Source organism: Corvus cornix, chromosome 12 (genome assembly GCF_000738735.6).
Source record: "Corvus cornix cornix isolate S_Up_H32 chromosome 12, ASM73873v5, whole genome shotgun sequence".
In the NCBI taxonomy this organism is placed as follows: domain Eukaryota; kingdom Metazoa; phylum Chordata; class Aves; order Passeriformes; family Corvidae; genus Corvus; species Corvus cornix.
The window spans coordinates 1-20,428 of record NC_046342.1 but is presented as its reverse complement, the minus strand read 5'-3'; the positions used below and the strand labels follow the sequence as shown (position 1 = coordinate 20,428).

Genomic DNA, 20,428 nt, shown 5'->3' with positions numbered 1-20,428 from the left:
TGGCCCTGGCAGCCAATGGGGCTGGCACTGAGGTTTAGGGGAGGGCTCTGAGGTTCCCACTTGGAGTGAGCTGGGGCATCCTGAGTATGGCTGTGAGTGCTGGGGGAATTTGATTGGGAGCAAGGTCATCCCATTGCATGCAGGAGCAGTCCCTCATTGCTGCAGCAGCACCTTGCCAATCAGGGTGATGTGGGTGAACTGAGTCTTCTTTTCTACCCCCCTTTCGGGTGGACGTGTCACTTGGCCATGCGCTGCATCCATTGTCCTGATAGGAGTGTCCCTTACTCGTGCCTGGCATATCTGGCCCCGCATAGAACAGGCATTGCCACCTGCTCTGTGCTGCCAGGTGGGTTCACAACAACGTGGCTGTCTTTCCCACAGGGGGCAGGCAAACCCTATTCCCACCATGGGGCCTCACGTCTGGGCTCTCTGTGCTCCCAGGCTGTGCACTGGTCCCATGCCTCTTTGTTACCTCCCAACTGTCCCACAGCCAGGCCACTGTGATGGCAACAGTTATATAAGCCAGCGATGTGGCAAACCTGCAGGCGAGCTGGGCCATGGCCTTGGAAAGCTGTGAGGGGTGAGAGGGATGAAGAAAAGTTGATGGCAATATCCCTTGACCCCTCAGCACTGCTGGTCTGATCCTGGGGAAGGGACTTCCCAGGGTTGAGGTAATGAGCAGTTCCAGCCTGGACCACAGCTGTGGGGTCAGGGATGGCTGCAAGGACAGCTGGAGGAAGCAGTCCTCCAGGAGCTCTTCTTGGGGTGCAAGAAGCGAAGAGCAGCTATAGTGTGGTGGTCGCCGCCAAGGGGAAAGATGGGCTGCAGGGGCTGGAAAGGACCGTTTCCCATTGACAGTCATCAGACTCCTGGAGCAGTGGCACTCGGCTGGACAGGATCTTCGAACTGGGATGGGGATGAGACCCCCACCATCGGGCCCATTCCAGGGAGTTGCAGTGGATATGCAGCTTCCCCCTTTCCATGGAGCTCCATCTATGCCATGGAGCCTGGGAGCTGCCTCTCTGCTTCCCTGCACCCCACAGTGTCGGGGAGCCTGAACTCTGCCCTAAACACCCCCACAGGGGAGGGCCTGAGGATTGGCTGCAGCCTGGCAACTCCCCTTTCCTTCCCAGCAGCTTTGGTGAGGAATCCGGTCCACCTCCCCAAGAGTCCCCTGTGCATGGGAACAGAAATGGTGGGAGCCATGCCCCTGCTCTGTCCAAACTGGCACCAGTGTCCTGTGCTGGAGGGACGATGGGGTGACCAGAGACAGCCTCCCCCCACGATGTCCCCTATCCACTGCTCCTCCATCACCTGCAGTTTCTCTCCCCCTTTCCTGGGGGCTGCTCATGTTGAGGGCAAAGGCAGAGCTGAAACCACAGCCGAGGAGAGGTCTGAAGTGGGGTGACCCCATAACAACCAAACACAACAGGAGCAGGGGTATCCACGCTGGTATGTGACCCTTCCAAGCGCAACTGGGACCAGGTGTCACTGCTCCATGTTGCCATTTTTGGTGTCTCCCTCTGTAGGGACATGGGGAAGGCCCATATGGGGCTGCTGCAGGCTGAGCTCCAGCACCCCATGGCACTGAGTCAGACATGAGGACAAAAGGACACCGAACCCCTTCCCTTCCACGGAGCTGTCCCAGAGAGAAGTCGGGCTGCTGCGGTGGCCTGGTAGGCCCAGAAATGGCCCCAACTTCCCCAGTGGCATGACACAGGGGATGTCTGCCTATACCACAAAGTCCGCATCCCTCCCACTCGTCCTAGACCCAAAGGAGAGTGTTTGGCTGTCAGGATGGCAAAGCACAGTCACGGGGCAGCCAGGGAGGGAAGAGACAAGGGGACTTTTGTCTCTGCAGTCCTGTGAGGTGATCACTTGTCCCCATGGTCTCCCCTAAGATGACTGTTGGCCACTTCCTGCTGAGCAGCTGAGAGGCCGTTCACAGCCCTCTGTCCTGCACAGGTGCATGTGACAAAACTCAAATAACAAGCAGTCCCCAGTAGGTCCAGATGAGGTGCATCAATCTACTTCTATCTACTCATATTTCATTTCTCCTTACTGGTGGAAGTAATCACTAGATACAAAATTGCTAAATCCCACAAACTCCAGGGGACCAAAAACGGTCACTTCATTTGAAGTAGACCAATTTGGCTTTGTTCCTGCCCATTCCCAAGCTCAGCTTCCCCTCAGACTTCTCCTGCTCATTACAGCTGCAAGTCACACTCAATGCCACCAGCCAAGCACCAGGAAGTGCAGAGAACAGGGTCTGTGCACAGCAAGGCCTCTTGCTTTGCCTGTGCTCGCCCCTGGCTTCTCTGCGGGATTGCAGTCCCCTCAGGGGCAAGAGGGGGTGGTCCTGGCTGGCAGGTGATGCCCCCATCCTGCTGCTCACCCACCCCCTCAGGGGGAGAGGGCAGAGAGTCACAAAGGCAAATGTGAGAAAACACTCAGAGGTCAAGATACAGATGGTTTAACAAGGGAAAGAAACTCTCTCAGGAAACACTTCTTCACCACATCACACTGTGGCCAAGGCTGGAAGGGAACTCTGGAGACCATTGGGCCCAAGCCCTTGCCCAAGTGGAGTCACCTACAGCCAGCTGCCCAGGACCACATTCAAGTATCCCCAAGGTAGGAAAACCTCCCTGCTCAACCTCTGCCATGGCTTGGTCTCTCTCACACAGAAGAAGTGTTTCCTGATGGGGAACAGAACCTCCTGTGTCCCAGGTCAAACTTTCTGCCTCTGGGCCTGCCCTTGGGCACCAGTGCCAAGAGCCAGGCTCTGGTGTCCCAGCTCTCTCCCTCCAGGCATTTGAACATTGATAAAATGCCTCCTTGAGCCTTCTCTTCTCCAGGCTGCACATTGCCAGCTCTTGGTAAAGGTCCTTTTTTATGCTAAGATCAGGGAAGTGGGATGTCATCTTCTGACATAAGCAGTGATAAATATCAACTCAGGGATAACTGCTCTTACTTACGGCTTGTTATCAACCCTTCATCCCTTTCCTGGTCCCCCCTCGCCCTGTGCATCTCATTGCACAGTCCTCTGGCAGAAGGGATTGAATTGGTACACACAGCCTTGACTTAGGTTTGTGGGAAAGGACTAAGGAGAAAAAGATAAATGGAACCAGTTTCATAACTGTTCCATTCTTCTTGGAGGGAAAGCTTCGTTCCACTGCTGAGGGTAGTCCAGACCAGAACAGGTCAGTATGGAGGGTGGATGCCTGTGGGCCAGGGTGGAACAAGCCAAAGGGCCCAGGTGTTGCACTGTCTGACTCAGAGCATAGTCTTCTCCTGCCAGGCAAGTTACCTGAGACACAGTTAAACAGCCACATGCTGCTCCTGGTACAGTACCAACCCCTCAGTGTTCCATGTGAGACTGGGCAGGTATGTGCTCAAGGGGTCCCGGTTCAGGGGGTGGTTCCAGAATGATAGATCATTTAAAAAGCATAATCATGGCAGCAAAAAGCTGCCTGAGCATGGACTTGGCATGTCTGAAATCTTCAATTCCAGCCTCATCCCATTACATAGTGAATGCATAAAAAATTACCCAAGTTGTAGTGTAGTGGCAATATCTAATGCAAAGTATTACCCATAATCTTGACCTTTTTAATGCTGTGAAGCATAGCACTGGAGTCCATCTTGCATTAGAAACCTCTGCTTCTTCTTGGAGGGAAAGAGTATCTTCTGCATGGGTAAGTCTGATTAAAATAACGCACAGTTCCAAGCTGATGCTTGTTTTATTAGAATACCACATAACGTGAAATTCACAATTTATGACCCTTAAAGATCAAAATCTTAAAAGTTTCTTGCTCTCTTCTGAACCCTCTGAGCTGTGAAGAAAACCCCAGCATGTTGTTCTAACCCAACATCTTCAGAACGTTACTTTGAAAATATTAGCAAAGTAGAAATTAATTTAAAGCATTTAATAGCTGAGACAGGCAACGTGAAAAGCTGAATTACAGAAGAAACAGTGCAACCCAACATTCATACTACAAATCTACCTTTCCACAACAATTAGTACTTCCAGGTCAGTTTTTTCCACCAAAAAGATGTTGTAGTGGCGAAAAGATGATGCTGGGGAAACAATAACAACAAAAAGAGCACATTAGACTTTAAATACTTCTCTGAAAATTGGGAAAGAGCTAATCTAATTTCTATCCCACAGAAAGACACAATGCCACTACAAAACAATACAGGAGGAAACTGAAAAAATAGAGGCAACAATGGATAACTTGTGCACTAATGGTCTGGTCTCAGTCATTAAAGGAATGGCACACACTACAAATAACAAGGAGTTTTATTTTCTAAAAAACTAACGAAGAAACAACCAACCAAACAGCAGCTACCAACGTCCAACTGGTGCCATGCAGTGATGGACAGCACTCACACGATCCAGCCTCAGCAGCACAAGAGAACTCCTTTGGGCAGCCAGCAGGTGTCTGCACAGTGACACCAATTTCCATTTAAAACGGTGCCTTTGGGAGTCAGAGTTACAAAGTCCAGATTTGCTCAGTGGCCAAATAAAGGTCACATGCACCTTCATGGGGCTGAAGGACCATCCGGGAAGGCCCTTTTAGCTGGCACTTCTCAGCTGAGAGAAGCCACTTTGTATAAGGGCTGTGATGGAGGTTCAGTGACCCTCTCTTATCAGGAGTTTTTTTCCCAAAGACAGCTCAGAAGAGGAACATTTAGTGGGAATGCTGCCCCTTAGCACGAGAAAGTGACATCCCCTTTTTTTTTGCCTTGGGAGACTTTGGTTTAACCACAGAAAAGATGTCTCCATCCTTCAAAATGATAGAGAACCACCCAGAACTGACAGAATCAGCCTTTGACACAGGCTTGGACAGAGCCAGGACTGCATCTGCTCATCTGTGCAGGATTAGTACCTTCTCCAGAATTTTGAAAGACCTCTTCCTTCTGACTTCATGTTTCCTTTCTTTCCTGTTTGGTCCACTTGCTGCTGCATCAGCTGCACTGCACCCTCAGCCTGACTGGCTACTCTTTCTTCGAGGGCAAATTCCACAGGTTCCCCTGTAAGAAACAGCAGCAAGAACAAAACCACAACCTTGCTTCTCTACACACTCCCTGCATACCCAATGGAATGAAACCCAGTGGGATCCAGGAATTCCTTACTCACAGAAACTCATTTGGTCACAGTCTTTAGTATGGGATGCCGGGCTAAACTCAAGCCCATTTGCATTGGAGGAATTCTAAAAGGAAAAGGAACCCAAGAACTGTTACATAATGCTAAATTCTATTGTACAGAGATTTTTGTTTGCTTGCTTCCTAAAAGTATTAAAAAGCAAGGTCTACAGTCTTTGTTGTGTGGATTCATTTGAGAATTTTTTTCTGCTACTATGAGGACCTTCTTCACCAAGGTATTGTTACACCTCCCTCCTCAGGACATAACATAAAGCTGTAATTCATTTAGAAGGCTTTAGCATACCAGACAGTGAACTAATAGTAGCTATGCAATAGGCAGAGATTTCAAAAAACATGAACAGAAGAGCTGTGGGAAACAATAGCCCCTGGACAGTGCAGGCCCCTGGATATTAGCCCTTCTAAGACGTAATCCTGGGACACAGACTTAACTTGGAAGGGACAAAAATGAAAAGTGCCAGAAGCAAGAGGTGGGCCAGGAATACCCATTAGGAAGGTGATCAGCAAAGTACCACAAAGACCAAGATAAGCATATAAAACCACAACAAATCAGCAGGTAAGCTTCTACAAGAGAGTAAACCCTAAAAGAAAGGCGGATCCTGATGGTGTTTCCCTTGCACTAATCTCAGAACCATTTAGGTTGGAAAAACCCTGTAAGATTAAGTCCAACTGCTAACCCAGCACTGCCAAGGCCATCACTAAACCATGTCCCCAAATACCACAGCTAAGCTCAGGTGAACACAAAATTCCAAACCTTTGATGGCCTGAGATTTTTGCAGTTTAGTCTGAGAGCATTAACGAAGTTTGGAAAATTCTCTGGAGTGACAGGCCAAGCATCTCTTTCTTTCTTTGACTTTTACTGATGCACTGTGTAAGTGGAAAGATATGCAGGTTTGACCACATTCATCCTGACCAGATGTCACCATCACAGGCCTGGGAGACATTTGGATGACAGCTGAAAATGCCATCCACTGAACAGTCACGTGCCTGTGGCACTTCTATGCTCCTCATTCCGAATCCAGTGCACACGTCCCAAAGTCAATCCCGCATGTTCGATGTAGACAGATTTCATTCCTGTTTAATGAGACCCTTCCCTTCTTGAGAAGCATTATAAAACACCAGGTGAATTTGAAACCAAAGCCATACACTGTTGATAAACTGAGCAAGAGCCTTGGAAGAACGACCAGAAAAACTCCGATAAAGTACAGGAGCTACTGACATGTTTTTATCCTAAACCTAATCTTTCTTCTCATCCCGAATTAAAAGAAAAAAACCAAACAAAACCCAAATGGAAAGCATGTCATGGAAGTACTTGGCTCTCAACTTCTAAAAATGCACGTTAGGAAGAAGAATTCTGGCCATGATTTCACACAGTATTTGTGACACCCGATCTAGCGTTCATCAACAGAACAGTTTGTGTCCAGACATCGCTCTTGGCGCAATGGCGCCTTGACTAGTGCAATTTCAAGGATAAGTCATGATGATGGCACAAGCAGCTGTTCTGGAGAAGGTTCCTCTCACCTGAGTTGCTATTTGCTGAGTTGATTTGTGCATCACAGTTCCAGTTTACCCGGAAAGCACTCAACACATGCCCTCCCATATTAGTTAACACAAGAGGACCTTGCACCGATCTCTGCCACCTGCCATATTATTTTTCAGGGTCCAACCTGCTAACCTGGAGCTCCAGCTTTCAAGGACTCTGGTATCTTGAAAACTGTACAAGCAACAGAGGAATTTTGGAGACCCTGATTGTAACAAAAAGCATCTTTCAGAAGATGACCCTTATCTGACCAACAGAGTGTTTCAAGTACCTGAGAAAAGAAGCCAGAGAGGGCATGTGCAGACACCTGCAAATGTAAGCGGGGGGGGGATGATAAAAGTTTTAGAGACAAATAAATCTGCTTGTTTTAGAGAAGTTATTCTTTACTGCATGCTCCCAATGAGTTACCAGGTAGTCTTCTTCCTATCCTGAAAATCCGACAAACCTGTCAAAAAACCCTGTTCTGAAAGAAAATTTTGGGCTTCCTTTGTGGGCAAACCCAAGAGAAAGGTGTTTGCCTCCTTGGAAAAAAACTCTCTTCCAAAGAGTTAGAGAGGGGGAACAGGCCAGGAAGGTGGTAGCATGGCAGGGATTTCAATTAAATTTAGAACGAGCATCCAGGAAACAGATGAAGTGCACATGGGCGGATGCACAAGAGCCAGGAGGACACAGGCATTAGGCCATCTCTAAGAGCAGCTCTGTCAGGGCAGCCTCAGAGCCCGTGGGCTAAAAGAGAAAGAATCTTCTCCTCCTAACAAGGTTTTTGGAGAAACAGTGGCTTTAGAGAGCAACAGCCAATCCCTCTGGAACAATCCTGTCATGAATCTGCCTTCTGGTGCTATAGCAAGAAAAGGCATGGCACTGTTTCAGGAACAGGGTGATGCCTGCATGGCCATCAGCAAACAGAAGGACACTGGTGGGGAGTGGCACATGGTCACAGCAAAGCCAGTGGTAAGATGCCAGCACCCACTGCTGGCCCTTTGTGGAGTTCTCCATAAAGGGGCATCTGAGATGACAGAGGACTGGAGTACTGGAGAAAAGGCAGGGCATCCCTCAGGCTCAGCTCTCAGGGGCTGAGCTTACCCCTGAGCTTGTGGCTCAACAGTCAGAAAAGTTTGTGTCGCCTCAAAAAAATATAACTCATCCATTTGCTAAGTCTGGTGACGAGTCAAAAATATCAAAAATTATGAGGGTGAAGCAGGGAAAAAGGGGACAAATGACCTGCAGGGATTTTCATGCTTGCCACTGTAAGGGTCCAGGACTAAATAGGTGGTGGTGTCTGTTTCTGAATATCCTCTTGCTTACCTTTTTAAATCCATGCTCTGGTTTACTCATGTGGTGAACACCGTCAGCTCCAGTTCTAAAGATAAGTAAGTAAAAACTGAGTTTACAAAAAGTCACAAAAAGGAAGCAATCCTGTAAATGGCTACTCCAAGTATTTCACTAGAAACCAGGACTTTAGTACCTCTACTCAAGATACATACCTTTAATCTATATTAGTACTCATGTTTCAAAGTCTTCCTTAAAAATGAAAATAGGCACTCTTTCTGCTTTTCTACTAAGACAAACAAGCAATTAAAGAGAAAAAGTGTTACATGAAAAGGGGGATGAGCAGGTATCTGAGAAAGCTTGTGAATCCTAAAAGGTTTACAAGGGCAGGTAGCAAAGAACCACAGAAAAATCTGGCAAGACTTGGTCACAGAGCATTAAAATGGCAGAGGAAACTGTATGGGGAAGTATGAAGGGATGTACATGCAGAGAAACCATCCTGGCTTCGCTTGGGGTGATCGGTATCACTGGGAGTATCACTTGGAGATTCTGATTTCTCAACACTCAGTAGCACGCCAAGAAAACCCAAATCCCCCAAGAGATTTTAGAAGCAAAAGAGCTTGTCCAGAGAGAAGAGAAGACAGAGCTGGTCTCACTACAGCAGACACACTCCTTCCCGGGGCAGGGAAGATGCTCAGCCTGAATGAGCTCTTCAGCCTAAGAGTGTAACAACTGGAAAAAAAAATTACATAAGGCTTGAAGATAGCGCTCACCAATTTGATTTTGAATTCAAGCATACACTTAAGAACTACAGATTGTTACAATCGTAACTGCTGTGGCAATATACAGGCCCTAGAGAGAACTGCCAGACTGGACCATGAAACAGCCCTTTTTGGCCTTGTATTTTATTAATCTACAGCTTGCATCTTGGCTAAAAGAAATCAAAAAGCATTCTGAATCCTGGGCTCATTCCTCCCTCATTTCCAACAGCTGTACCGTGACTAGAAACAGGCCAGGGGGCCAGGGGTGGGATTAAAGGACTACATCTGTATGAGCAGGAAAAGAACTGGCTTCAGACTTTGTTAAAATCTCTGCATGAAACACATTTGGGAATTGGGTAGGAAATAAGGCAACAAGGTAGACGATTGTATACGGTCTGTACGCAGTAGGGGAAAGGTACGCATAAACACTTCCAACCAGTGATGGATCTGGGACTGTTTGCCACATAGTCCTGAGGATTCGGTACCAGTATAGATTTTCTTCTTTTAAAAAAAAAAAAAATACACTCTCTAAAGAAAGAAGCCTGACAGCCTGTAACTGGGTCTCTGAGAGGTAGTCAAGAACTAAGCCCAAGGTCAGCCGTGAACCAGCCTGTACCCTCATGCTGAACGCGTCCAACAACACCCTGAGCTGAATTAGGCAGAGCTCTGACAAATCACTGCCCTCAAGCAGTGATCTCTCCCCTCTGCTCAAGGCTGCTGAGGCTGCTCTGCATGCCCTGTCTGGACTGGAAACCCCAGCACACATGACTGGGAGTCAGTGGAGTGAACCCAGCAAAGGGCCACGATGCAAACACGATGATGGGATTGGGGAATTTTTTCTAAGTGGAAAGGCTCAGAGATGAGGCTGTTCAGCCTGGAGAAGGCTTGGGTGGGATCTTACCAATGTACACCTGATGGGAGGGAATGAAGAACAGGGAGCCAGGCTCTCCTCAGCCCTCTTGTCTTCTGGCAGGACAAGAGGTAAAGGACACAAATTGCAAAACATGAAATCAAATCTGAACACAAGAAAAACCTTTTTGACTAGAACGGGGGTCGTACACTGCAACTGGCTCCCCACAGTTGCACTGGTTCCACCCTCAGAGTCTACTCGAGACCTGAAGGAACTTGCTTAGGGTGACCCTGCTTGAGCAGGATGGGTTGGACTCTATGATATCAAAGGACCTGTCCAACCTCAACCATTCTGTAAAATCCAGAGACAGAGACCTACTTGGGAATCACCATGAAAAGTTCAGCTACCGAAGAAACAAACGGTGAAGTTGTGCAAAAATACTCCTGTGTACGCACAACACGTGCGATTTCGGGAGACTTTAAAGCACTTGAAAAAGAGCAAGTTCCAACGTGTTTTGCCACCGGCCTCGAGCCAAGAGGGCAGCATTCATCAGCTGGCTCAATGGAGCATCCTGGGAAGCAGGTGGAAAACTTGTTTCAGTTCTTCCCTTGCTGTCCCAGGCTCAGGTGTGCAAGCTAGTGCACTGCTCTATCTGGCCGCTGAGGTATGACCTCACTGTGACTTAAAAGGGATAGGAACACAGTGGAGTTAAACAGGCAGAGCTCTGGTCAATGGTACGGGAACTTGGAAAGCACGGGACCACTTCTTTCCCAATATGAACAATGATGCTTACATTCTGTTACCTACAGAAGAGAAGGAAGAAGAAAAATGGGGCAAAGGATTGCACAGAAATTAAATATGAGGAAGGTACAAGAGACATTAAAAACATTAATATGTGTCCTGGCATACTCCTTTGGAGTCAACTCACCTGTCCACACATGGCTGTGGCCATGAGGTCTCAGCTCTGACTTCCACTCTTCTCCTCTTCACTGCTTCTTCCACTGCGGTACTTTCTGACATTTCATCTCTTCTCTTGACCTTCAAACATTGCAAATTTGGTACTGATAACTGATTTTGACTTCTCTATTTCAGAACAAAATTCATAATTAATATACATTCATATTTTGCAAGACTTGTTTCTGCTTATACACTGAAAGCCAAAAAAGGATTCAGGACTAAAATAAGCACTGGGAGGCCAGCCACAGAATTATGCTCAACAGTTTTAAACAAAATATTTCTTTCTAGGACATCCTATTTCCTCCATTTTTGGAGGACCGCCAAGGAATGTAAGGAGCAGGAATGCAGAGGTAGAAAAATTCCTTGGGGGAATTTGGATTTGAATTATTCTTCATTAATTCGCTCCATCTTCAGACACTTACCACGTTGAAAATAAACCTACCCTGAGCTCTCATTACACAAAAACTTCTCAAATAAGCTTAACTTTGCTGTTTATGACATACACAGTACCTAGGGAACTACTTAATTACTCAGCAATATCAACCTCACAGACTTTTCCAGTGAAGAAAACACTGGACAGCTCACTCAGTCAGGCTCGCACAAAATTCATGGAACTGAAAGCAGCAGGGTCCTCTCAGGTCCTGATATAGGACTGCATTCCAAGCCCAGCAGAACTGCCAGAAGAACCTCTCTCCCCTTGGATGGTTCTAGGTGAGAATTCAGTGCCACTTTACACTGACTAACTGCTAGAGATAGGAGAACTCTAGCATTGCCAAAAAACATGTGTTCTGCTCCTCAAGAATAGTTAGAATATAAATTAAACAACAAAACAAAACCAAATGCACAACTTACAAGCTCATCGCTGCCCTTGTTTACTTCTTTACCTGCAACAGAGGTATAAAATTTGGTGAATATTTAGACTGGACTTTCTTTAACCAACTGAAGAATACATTTTTGCACTGCACTTCTTCTTCTGGGAGCAAGATAAACTACTGTGAAACAGTCTGGACCTGAATATGATACACTGAAATAGAAAACCTTCAAATACAGCTCTTTCTGAACCAGAATTCCTGGCTATGAACACCAGGTATCAATGGGATGGGACAGTTGCTCATCTTGAAGACGTCAAAGGCGTCTTCAGAAGAGAAGGGCCCAACGAACAGTTAGCGTCTCGCCGTGCTTTGGGCACCAGATAGAAGATGCAAAGACATCTGGAACACAGCCTCTAGAGAATACTGGCCAGCTATAGGACATATGGGATTCACACCTATTTCCCTGAAGAAAAATCCTCACCAACAGAAACTTGAGACATCAAGTCTGAAAGTAACAGTGCCTTACATATTCCTAATTTTAGAATAGCAATGCTGTACTATCTGGAGAGGGCAATTAAATACTGAAGCAGGTATACAGGGAAGTGAGCAAACTCTCCACAGTTATAAGATTTTACATCCAAACATGGGATGTTTGATAGGGAAAACAAATAGGCGAGACTAAGAAATTACTAGTTGGCCATTTTATAAAGATCAGGTTACCTGCTAAGCAGTCATAAAAAAAACCAGTAACTTTTTTCAGAGCCTGATAATCAGAACAGGAAATAGTAAGAATACTCAGTTTTCACAACAGGGGAGTTTAAATGAAGAGTCCCCCAGAGGCCTTAGCTGTGGCCTGAGGTTGTTCAAGGAATTCACAGAAAACCTGGAAAACGAGACACTATGGAGGTGAAAATGTTTTCTAATTATACAAAGGACATTATTACCACAATTACTATCATTATTTTTTTATAAAAATCCATTCTTTCTTTAGGAAAATAGCAATGAAGAGTGTGATGTTCGACATCAACAAATGTAGTCAAGCACAAGGAAGAAAACCATGCGTTCCATATACAGTGCCAGCTCCAGCCCAGTGACTGACATTAAAAAAATGAAGGTTGGGAGCCACTGGGCAACGCTTCACAAAAATACCAGCTAAAGAGTCAGCAGTGGTTGGAAAGACAAAGGAAAATTCAGGGAAAAGCAATACGAGACAATAAAGAGCACCCTGTTATGCTCTATTTCAAACTCCCTGTACAGTCACACCACATGCGGTTTTGCTCTCTCTGATTCAGGTACAGTAGGCGAAGGAAAAGAGAAAAGCAAGACATAGATGTTTCCAGAAATTACCCAAACATAACCGCAGTGACTTACCGCAAGAGAAGTTTTGCTGAAATGAGTTCAATTCTAGATACAACGTGCAAATGTAGGGATAAGGCACAAGATGGACATTCTCATGTTTGAATTTCATCTTTGATACTTGCTCCCATTTACTCAAATCTGAGAAGAATGGCAAGATAAGGCACAAGATGGACATTCTCATGTTTGAATTTCATCTTTGATACTCGCTCCCATTTACTCAAATCTGAGAAGAATGGCAAAACTTAAAAACACAACACAAACATTTCAAAGGAGCACAAGTCCTGACAATGTCTTTTAAAGCTTCAAAAGTCACAGCACACTACACATGCGCACAAGGAAGCAAATACGGCCTTGTTACTATGAACTTGTGAAACTGCACCAGTAACGCGCTACAGGAAACACTTATCCAGGTGACACCGCCCCATCAGTCACCTGTATTAATAGCATTCCCTTAACTGTGTTTGCTCTCAGTCTTGACACCCTCCTGCAAAAAAAACATGTCAGGCTCTTCCAAACCTATGAATACAAAAAACCCTCAGAAGTCTTCCTAATTAAAAGGGAGTTATATTAAAATTTTATTTTAAAATGGAAAAGGATTGGGATTTGTAGAAGCAGCATCATTAAATTTACTTCACAGTTCAAAATGGGGGGAAAAAGGTAACTGACAGATAAGTTACAGCCATTCCTTTATGCAGGTGCAGTTCTGACATCCAGGAGCTTCTGCCTGGAAGAACAAACGGTGCTGGACTTAAGTCTCCCCACACACCTCTGATCTCAGGGAGAAACAGGTGAAACAAATACCGTTAGTCTACATTTGCTAGCAGAAACTAACACCCCAGGGACAGAAGATGATGAAACATTGATACAATCAGTTCCTTTAAGGAATGAAATTGCCTGGTTTTTGGCTTGAAGGACTCCTAGCTGGTGATTAATAAAGAGCCACTCTACAGAGAGGAGCCCGAGACACCAACTGCAAGACGACTTCTCGTGCCAGACCTCTGAGCTCACAGTTCTCTACCAGGCCCAGCGCTAGCTGAGCATCTGGATGGACTTGCAAGTTCTAGAAATACAAGTTTGCGAACCAAACATTCCTCAACGCACAGGCAAAACTGGCTGAGCTTTAGAGAAGCAAACCAATAATGTCGGTTGGGTTGGGTGTCTCCCGTATAATGATGCTCTCGGCTACCCTCTCTTCTTGACAGCAACAGGACTAAGTTGCTGTCGTATGTACCTGCTTTGGACAGAGAAAGAGGATGGCCTCATTCCTGCCTGCTATTAGGCGGCATAATGCAGTCTTCTAAGACAGGAGTGGAATGCCTTGGAGGTGTTCATTACCCCTGGGCACTCAGAATCACGGGAGGTGATGCCAGATCTGATCCAAAAGCTGACAACACCTTTAGGACTGGAAAACCCTAACATTTAACTGAGTTACTTTTCTCTTCCACAGGAGCCCCAGGAGAGTAACTTCTTGACCCATTACACTACAGCAACTGCAACAGAAATATTAATGGTCACAATTTCTTTAATCAAATTATTGTCAATTTAAATTAATACTCTGCAGAATACATAGCAGATGCAGCTAAATTCTTTGCAGTTGCGCAAGCCAGGAGAAAAAAAAAATGAAGGCCAGTCTTCGTGCATTCTGATGAAAAAACACCTAGAAAGCAGAGGAGCCTGTAGTACGGCTGCTAGCTAGAATAATCCAATCTCAAATGCCTCAGCACTTACATATCAAAAGTAAAATCCCAGGAAACTACACTCCTCAAAACCTGTGCATGCCAATATTCGAGTATCAGCTTCTGTACGATTATGCCGTGCAATCGCACAGAGCTTTTACAGTGCTGTCTGCGGACAGCGGGCCAGACTGATGGCAGCTCAATGCCTCTGCAAACTTTAGGGAAGACGGAAAAGATCCGCTGACCGGTCCCACAGGAGCGAGGGGGGTGAGCACGGTAAGGTGAATACTATGCAGACGACATTTGCTTCACATTTGTTTCTAGGCTTCAAAGATGTACACTAAGAGGGGACCAGGATAACTGGGTGACAGTCCTGCAGGCTTTGCGCCTTCAAAAGTCTGTCTGGACTTCCAATTATCCCAGCTCAACCACTGCTCCTTGTAAAGCTCACTATGTGAGGTGCTTTTGGCTTCTCCCAGCCATCTCTGTGGAAACACGAGCACAGACTCACACTCGCTCCCACCCTCCATCCCCAAAGGCTCACCATGGTTTAACCTTTGAGGGACCTCACAAGAACAGCACTGTGAGTTTCCCTGCCCATGGGCCAGCATTGCTGGGCCTGGAAGGAGCGTATTGCGTTCCACGAACCTTTGGGAACGATGCACTGGGTGCGCTTGCGAGCGCATGAGGTGGGCTTCCTGGCACTTTATATACACCTTGATTTGCTCTGGCTAAACCTCATTTGGAACGCAGGGGCATTTGGACGAAAACACCGCAAAACACTCTTGTCACATCAGTTCTCTGGTGAAAGTAACACCTCAGGTGTTCCCAATACTTTCAGCCAACGTCAAACCACAAAGATCAAAGTATTCCTACTCCAGCTAAAGATCTGCACACTCCTACACATAAATGTTGAATTATGCAATGCCCAAGAGATACGAGCCATTGAATCTTTTACGAGTAGGAAAGAAAGGATACACGGAAAGATGGTGAAGTGGTCCGTAGAAAATGGATGCAAATCATCAAGATTTCCAAGGATTACTCGAATCACTTCCTGGAGAGGCCAAAAAAATAAACAAAGGAAAACTGTTAAAAACATAGTCACAATTCCACCATCAAGTATGCTTTCAAGGCTTGGGAAAAAATTAACATTACTTTACAGTTTGCATGAATCACGGAAGACCAGGTTCTAGATATTCTGCTTTTCCTCCTCCCCTTCTTCGCCCCACTCCCTCCTATCATTTCAAAGTGCACTGCACTGACAGACTCATAGAAATTCAGGTGAATGAGTATCTTAATCTTGAACTAACATAGAAGAATTACTATGGGAAGTGGAGGTGTGCTTTTAAATTTAGTAAGTTTTAAGTTTAAAAAGTAACTTTTTTTCCCCAGCAAAACACACATAGCATTTACCTGTTTTGAAAATAAACATATTCCTCTTTCTCTGAATATTGACCCAAATCAGTTACTAGGGAACTGCAGTTAAGCCCCAACGAACTCCTCCTCTACAAACACAAAACTTTCTAGTAATACCTTTCAATATTTTCAAAAGTGAAAAAAACCCCTGTAATTCTTCATATCACTTAAAATCAGCATATCTTCTTCACTAATATTTTTTGTGCTATTACTGTACTCGGAACGTTTTTAAAAACTAAGTCATAGGAAGGGGCATTTTTAAGCAGGCAGTATATTGATCTCAATTTCTCAGTAATGGCAGGGGCTTTCTTCCGTCTCAGGAAGACAACAACAATGGAACTCATCAATTTTGACCGTCGGTTTGTGCTTGGACACAAAGCAATGGCATCATTAAAAGAACACCCATTGGTTCCACAGAGAGTTGCAAGGAGAGCACATGCAATTTAGCATTAGATTTGCCTCCATCAAGCCAGCTCACCTGAAAAACCAAGAGGGTTTTACAGCTAGTCAAGCCTGACAACTTGAAAGTGACAGTCAGGTTTGAGGTTGAGACTGAAAGCCTGGGAAAGAGCTCCTGCAAGAATGACTCTGAAGAGGAATCTAGACAGGACCTGGGTGCAACTAGCTCAACAAACAGGAGTTTCCATTTGTGCAATTTCAACAGTCAGTAGCTTCTTTGGAATATTTCAAATAAAAGCATGACTCTTCTACATTAAATTTTGCCTGTCGAAGAACATTTTTCATTTATGTAATTTTTCTTTTTTTCACCCTCAGACTCTCCAGGGAAGCTCCCCATTACTCACACTCGAAATGACATTCTCAGTCCCATAACAAGCATATGATTTGTTCAGCCTAACACCCATTTAAGGACCTGCCTCAGCTCCTACCTCTGACTCCTTGGCAGCACTTTCAGTGAGATTGAGGTTAGGAGGGCTGTGAAACAAAGAGAGAGTTTGAACCATCCCAGTCAAAATGCAATGAAGCTACATTTCATGCAAGAGTTTAAAGAGCAACAAAACATAATTCCCACTGAACAGGAAAAAGTACTTAGCAGGCAGGTAAATTCCTAATCTATTACTCTTAAACATCCTTCATCCACAAGGATTGTTCCTTGTGAACTTTCTATCCGCTTGTGTTCTTTGTGCCTGAGGATACAACGGATGAGAGATCAGATCTCTTCAATCAATCCTCAGTAACCCTCAGGACAGTTTTTTTGACATTCTGCTTCAGGGACTGAAAGGAGGAACTAGCAGCACATGTCTGTTAATCCCCTTCTGTGCAAGCCTGCAGAGAAATGGCCCTTCACAGCACCGGAGCTAGGCCCTGCGATGCTGGGAGTTGTGTACCGCCTACCTCAAACTGTTCCCAAATACCAACTACAGCTTCTGGAAGCCATCTTCTCAGAAGCTGTTTGCTGCCAGGTATCAGCCAATAATCAAACGCACAGGGAGAGAGAAGGTCTTAAAGAAAATCTGAACCTATTAAAAAGTAAACAAATTACATAAAGGTCACTCGGAAATAAGTAAATAGAGTACAAGGAATCCTGGCATGCAAGTATTCTCTGGTCTACGGTCTGGCAGGCAGCCACGATCACAATTCAGGGGCCAGAACATGGACAGACACAAGAAGTCCCTCTTCGAAAAGGTTCTCTCCTGGCTCTGTAAGGAACGACTCGATGAAAGGAATTACTTGGCGTCAAAGCAGAAGGACATATACCACCCACCCAAGGCTTATGCTGTGGTCATGAATCATCAGGGAAACAAAAGCACCATTCTGGAAAGGATACTGCCATGGTGGCAAGGAAATGAGGGCGGAAAGAATGGAAGAAGGCAAGGCACTAATGACAAGGATGTCAGACCTGCTCTCTGACTGCAGGGGATTCACTGGTTGGGCTGGGATCAAAGGCATGAGAGGGACTGAAGAAGAGGACATGGTTTTCTTTTAAGCCTATGTAGCAGCTTGCATGTGCTTGTGTTTTGGATTTGTGCTGAAAACGGTGTTGAGAACGCATGGATACTTTTAGTTACTGCTGAGCAGTACTTATCCAGCATCAAAGGCTTTTCTGCTCCTCATGCATCCCACCAGTGAGCAGGCTGGGAGTGCGCACAAAGCTGGGAGAGAACGAGGATGGTACGGCTAACACCAACCAACTCAAGGGATATTCCGGACCCTAGGATGTTGTGTTCGGGAATAAAACACAAGGAAGAACAATACGGGGGAAACGCCGTGGCGGGTTTTTTCCCAAGCAACCGTTACGCATGACAGAGCCCCGCTTTTCTGAAGATTAAACACCTGCCTACCCACGGGAGGCAGTGAATAAACTAAACTCGTTATTCTCCTTCACTTACATATGTGTCTTTCGCTTTACTCATTGAATGAATTGTCTTTATCTTAACCCGTAAGTTTTACTTTTACACTTTTACCCTTCCAGTTCTCTCCCTCACTCCACTGCAGAGCAAGCTGCCACGTGATGCTCAGTTGCCAGACAGCATTAAAACATTACAAAGGCTCTAAAGTTTCTCAAAAGCTTACAGAATTTCAAAATGCTATCTGTAAAAAGTGACTCTTTTTACACCGAACAGCACAAAATTCCCACAAGGTAGTGAAACAGGAGCGTTTGCTACAGCTCAAATTACCCAGCACGTGGAAGTGCAGCAGCAGCTTTTAAACGGCCACTTTGTTGGTCAGTGAAAGATAGGCAGGAAGCGAGTAGCCCCCAGGGTATGAATTTAAGGTCTTGTATCAACTCACTGCCACATGCAGTCAAAAAACTGCAGGCTGACTTCCTGGCTTTAATACACGTACCTGCTGAAGTTGCCATACCGGATTTTAAATTTGTACACAAGCCTGCCAGCATGAAGAAATCTTGTTTCGGGCAACGGATAGGCGAATGGTTTCAACGACATCTCTCTCTCTCTCTCCCTGAATGCCGGGACTAGGAAAGCAAGAGAGACAAAGGTTAATTCCTATAACCCTCGTTATGTCTCGTTCTGTCATATGAAAAGTTTACACGCAGTTTTTCTTCCAGAGGACATCTGCAGCGAGAACTCTCTTACTAGTCAGCAAACGCCTGATCTGAGTGTTCCTTCCAATAGCGAGGTGTTTTTGAGCAGGATCCGAGGACAGACCTGGAACAGACGGCCACCTCGTCTTCAGCTGCACAGCCCTGGAACTATCTCTGCCGAGGTCCCCGGAGCTCTACCGGCAAAACTAATGCAAACTATCTCCCTCCTCCCCCCCCCCCCCCTCCTCCTGCAGAGCCCTGTGGGGCCCGCGATCGGCACCGGCTGCGCGAGAGACCTCGCTGCCGCGGATCCCCGCAACGCCCGCGAGTCTGGCCCGCGAGAACGCGTTTCTCCCCACCCCCGCCGCACCCTTCCGCTGCCCCGCGGCCGGGCACTGCCCGGCTGCTCCCGAGGTGAGGTGGAGAGCCCAGGCCCGCTGGGGCAAGATCAGACCTCGCTGCGGATGCCGGTCCGGTGTCTGGCCTGCCAGACGCGAGATGCCGCCGCCTTCCTAGGCTCGGGGGCGGCCTGAAAGGCCTCCGGATAGCTCCGGCTCCTACCGGCCACGCTCCGCTCCACGACCACCGGGCCCGCCGCGCCCACCAAGCCCTCGCCTCGGGCGGGGCCGGACCGGGGCTGCGGACTGGGCGGTGCCGAGCGGAGCCGAATGGCGCTCAGCCGAGCACAGCCGAACCGAGCCGAATGGAGCCGAACCAAGGCGAGCCCAGCCTACTGCAGCCAAGCCCAGCTGCAGGTGAGGGGGAAGGACATGGCCCAAAGCCATGGGGCTCTGCAGCCCCTTTCCTCTGAGGGGTAGCGGGGCAGGACGTGCTGGTGGCGGGTGCTGGAGTTGCCCGGGTCTAGACTGCTGAGGTGGCATCTCAGATGAGCCAGAGGCTCCAGGAGACGTTACACCTGCTGCGAGAGGGGCTAGGGGTCGATCCTTAGCTGCTACAGCATCTCTTTCTTTTCCCTTTCTGAGCCACACAGCTCCCTGTTCCACTTCTTCTGCAGCCCCTGTTGTCCTCCCTTTATAGCCGGAACATTTTATATACTACATCTCTTTAAGAAAGACTAGCACTAAAAGGTCTTCCCTTTTCCCACAGTGTTGATATCCAGGGACTGATACAGCATCCTTCACCATCCAGTCAGTGAGATGAAGTCCAATTCCTGTAAGCAGCTGCCCGATGGCGCCCCTCAGTATTGCTAAAGACACGATACAGAGAATAATTCAGCAGCTGCAGAACAATTTTAAATTGATTTTCACTGGTTTTTTGTTTTAAAAAAGCAAAATAAGCTTAGGGAGTCAGGAAGTAAATCAATTTTATGCACAAGCAAGACATCGGTAACTATGCAGAAATGATGTTCTAGCAGATAACCTGGTGGAAAACACAGCTTCGCTAATGACTCTAGCCTTCACTAATAATGACGAGCCCAGCATTCTGAGGTGCATCTCAGCAAGAAGGGCTGTGTCCTGTTTGAGCTGCTCTTCAATAGCAGATGGGAGGCTCTAAGTTGGTTCTAGAACAGTAGAACAGCACCCTCAGGAATCCTGCACTACTGCCAGATAAAGTGACCTCAAAAGCTGGAGATACAATTCAATTTTTTTTTTTTTTTTAATTA

The 20,428-nt window shown here is 46.4% G+C and overlaps 1 protein-coding gene across 6 annotated transcripts; it reads right to left on the bottom strand.

Annotated features, from left to right (window-relative positions):
- Positions 1 to 3,718: 3,718 nt before the first annotated feature.
- Positions 3,719 to 19,535, bottom strand: MAJIN (membrane anchored junction protein). Of its 6 annotated transcripts, none has more exons than XM_039559113.1 (11): positions 19,259 to 19,535; positions 18,606 to 18,735; positions 16,688 to 16,733; positions 15,363 to 15,438; positions 12,721 to 12,846; positions 11,390 to 11,421; positions 10,509 to 10,663; positions 8,006 to 8,060; positions 5,138 to 5,210; positions 4,887 to 5,031; positions 3,719 to 4,074 (listed from the first exon to the last, which is right to left on the bottom strand). In XM_039559113.1, the coding sequence occupies exons 2-11, from the start codon at positions 18,704 to 18,706 to the stop codon at positions 4,029 to 4,031; spliced, it is 855 nt and encodes a 284-aa protein (XP_039415047.1). In that variant the 5' UTR covers positions 18,707 to 18,735; positions 19,259 to 19,535; the 3' UTR covers positions 3,719 to 4,028. The 6 variants fall into 6 exon arrangements, with proteins under 6 accessions (XP_039415047.1, XP_010407993.1, XP_019147603.1 ...); XM_010409691.4 differs by lacking the exon at positions 19,259 to 19,535 and adding an exon at positions 18,857 to 19,015; XM_019292058.2 differs by lacking the exon at positions 19,259 to 19,535 and adding an exon at positions 18,857 to 19,015 and having other exon boundaries at positions 10,509 to 10,618.
- Positions 19,536 to 20,428: the final 893 nt, after the last annotated feature.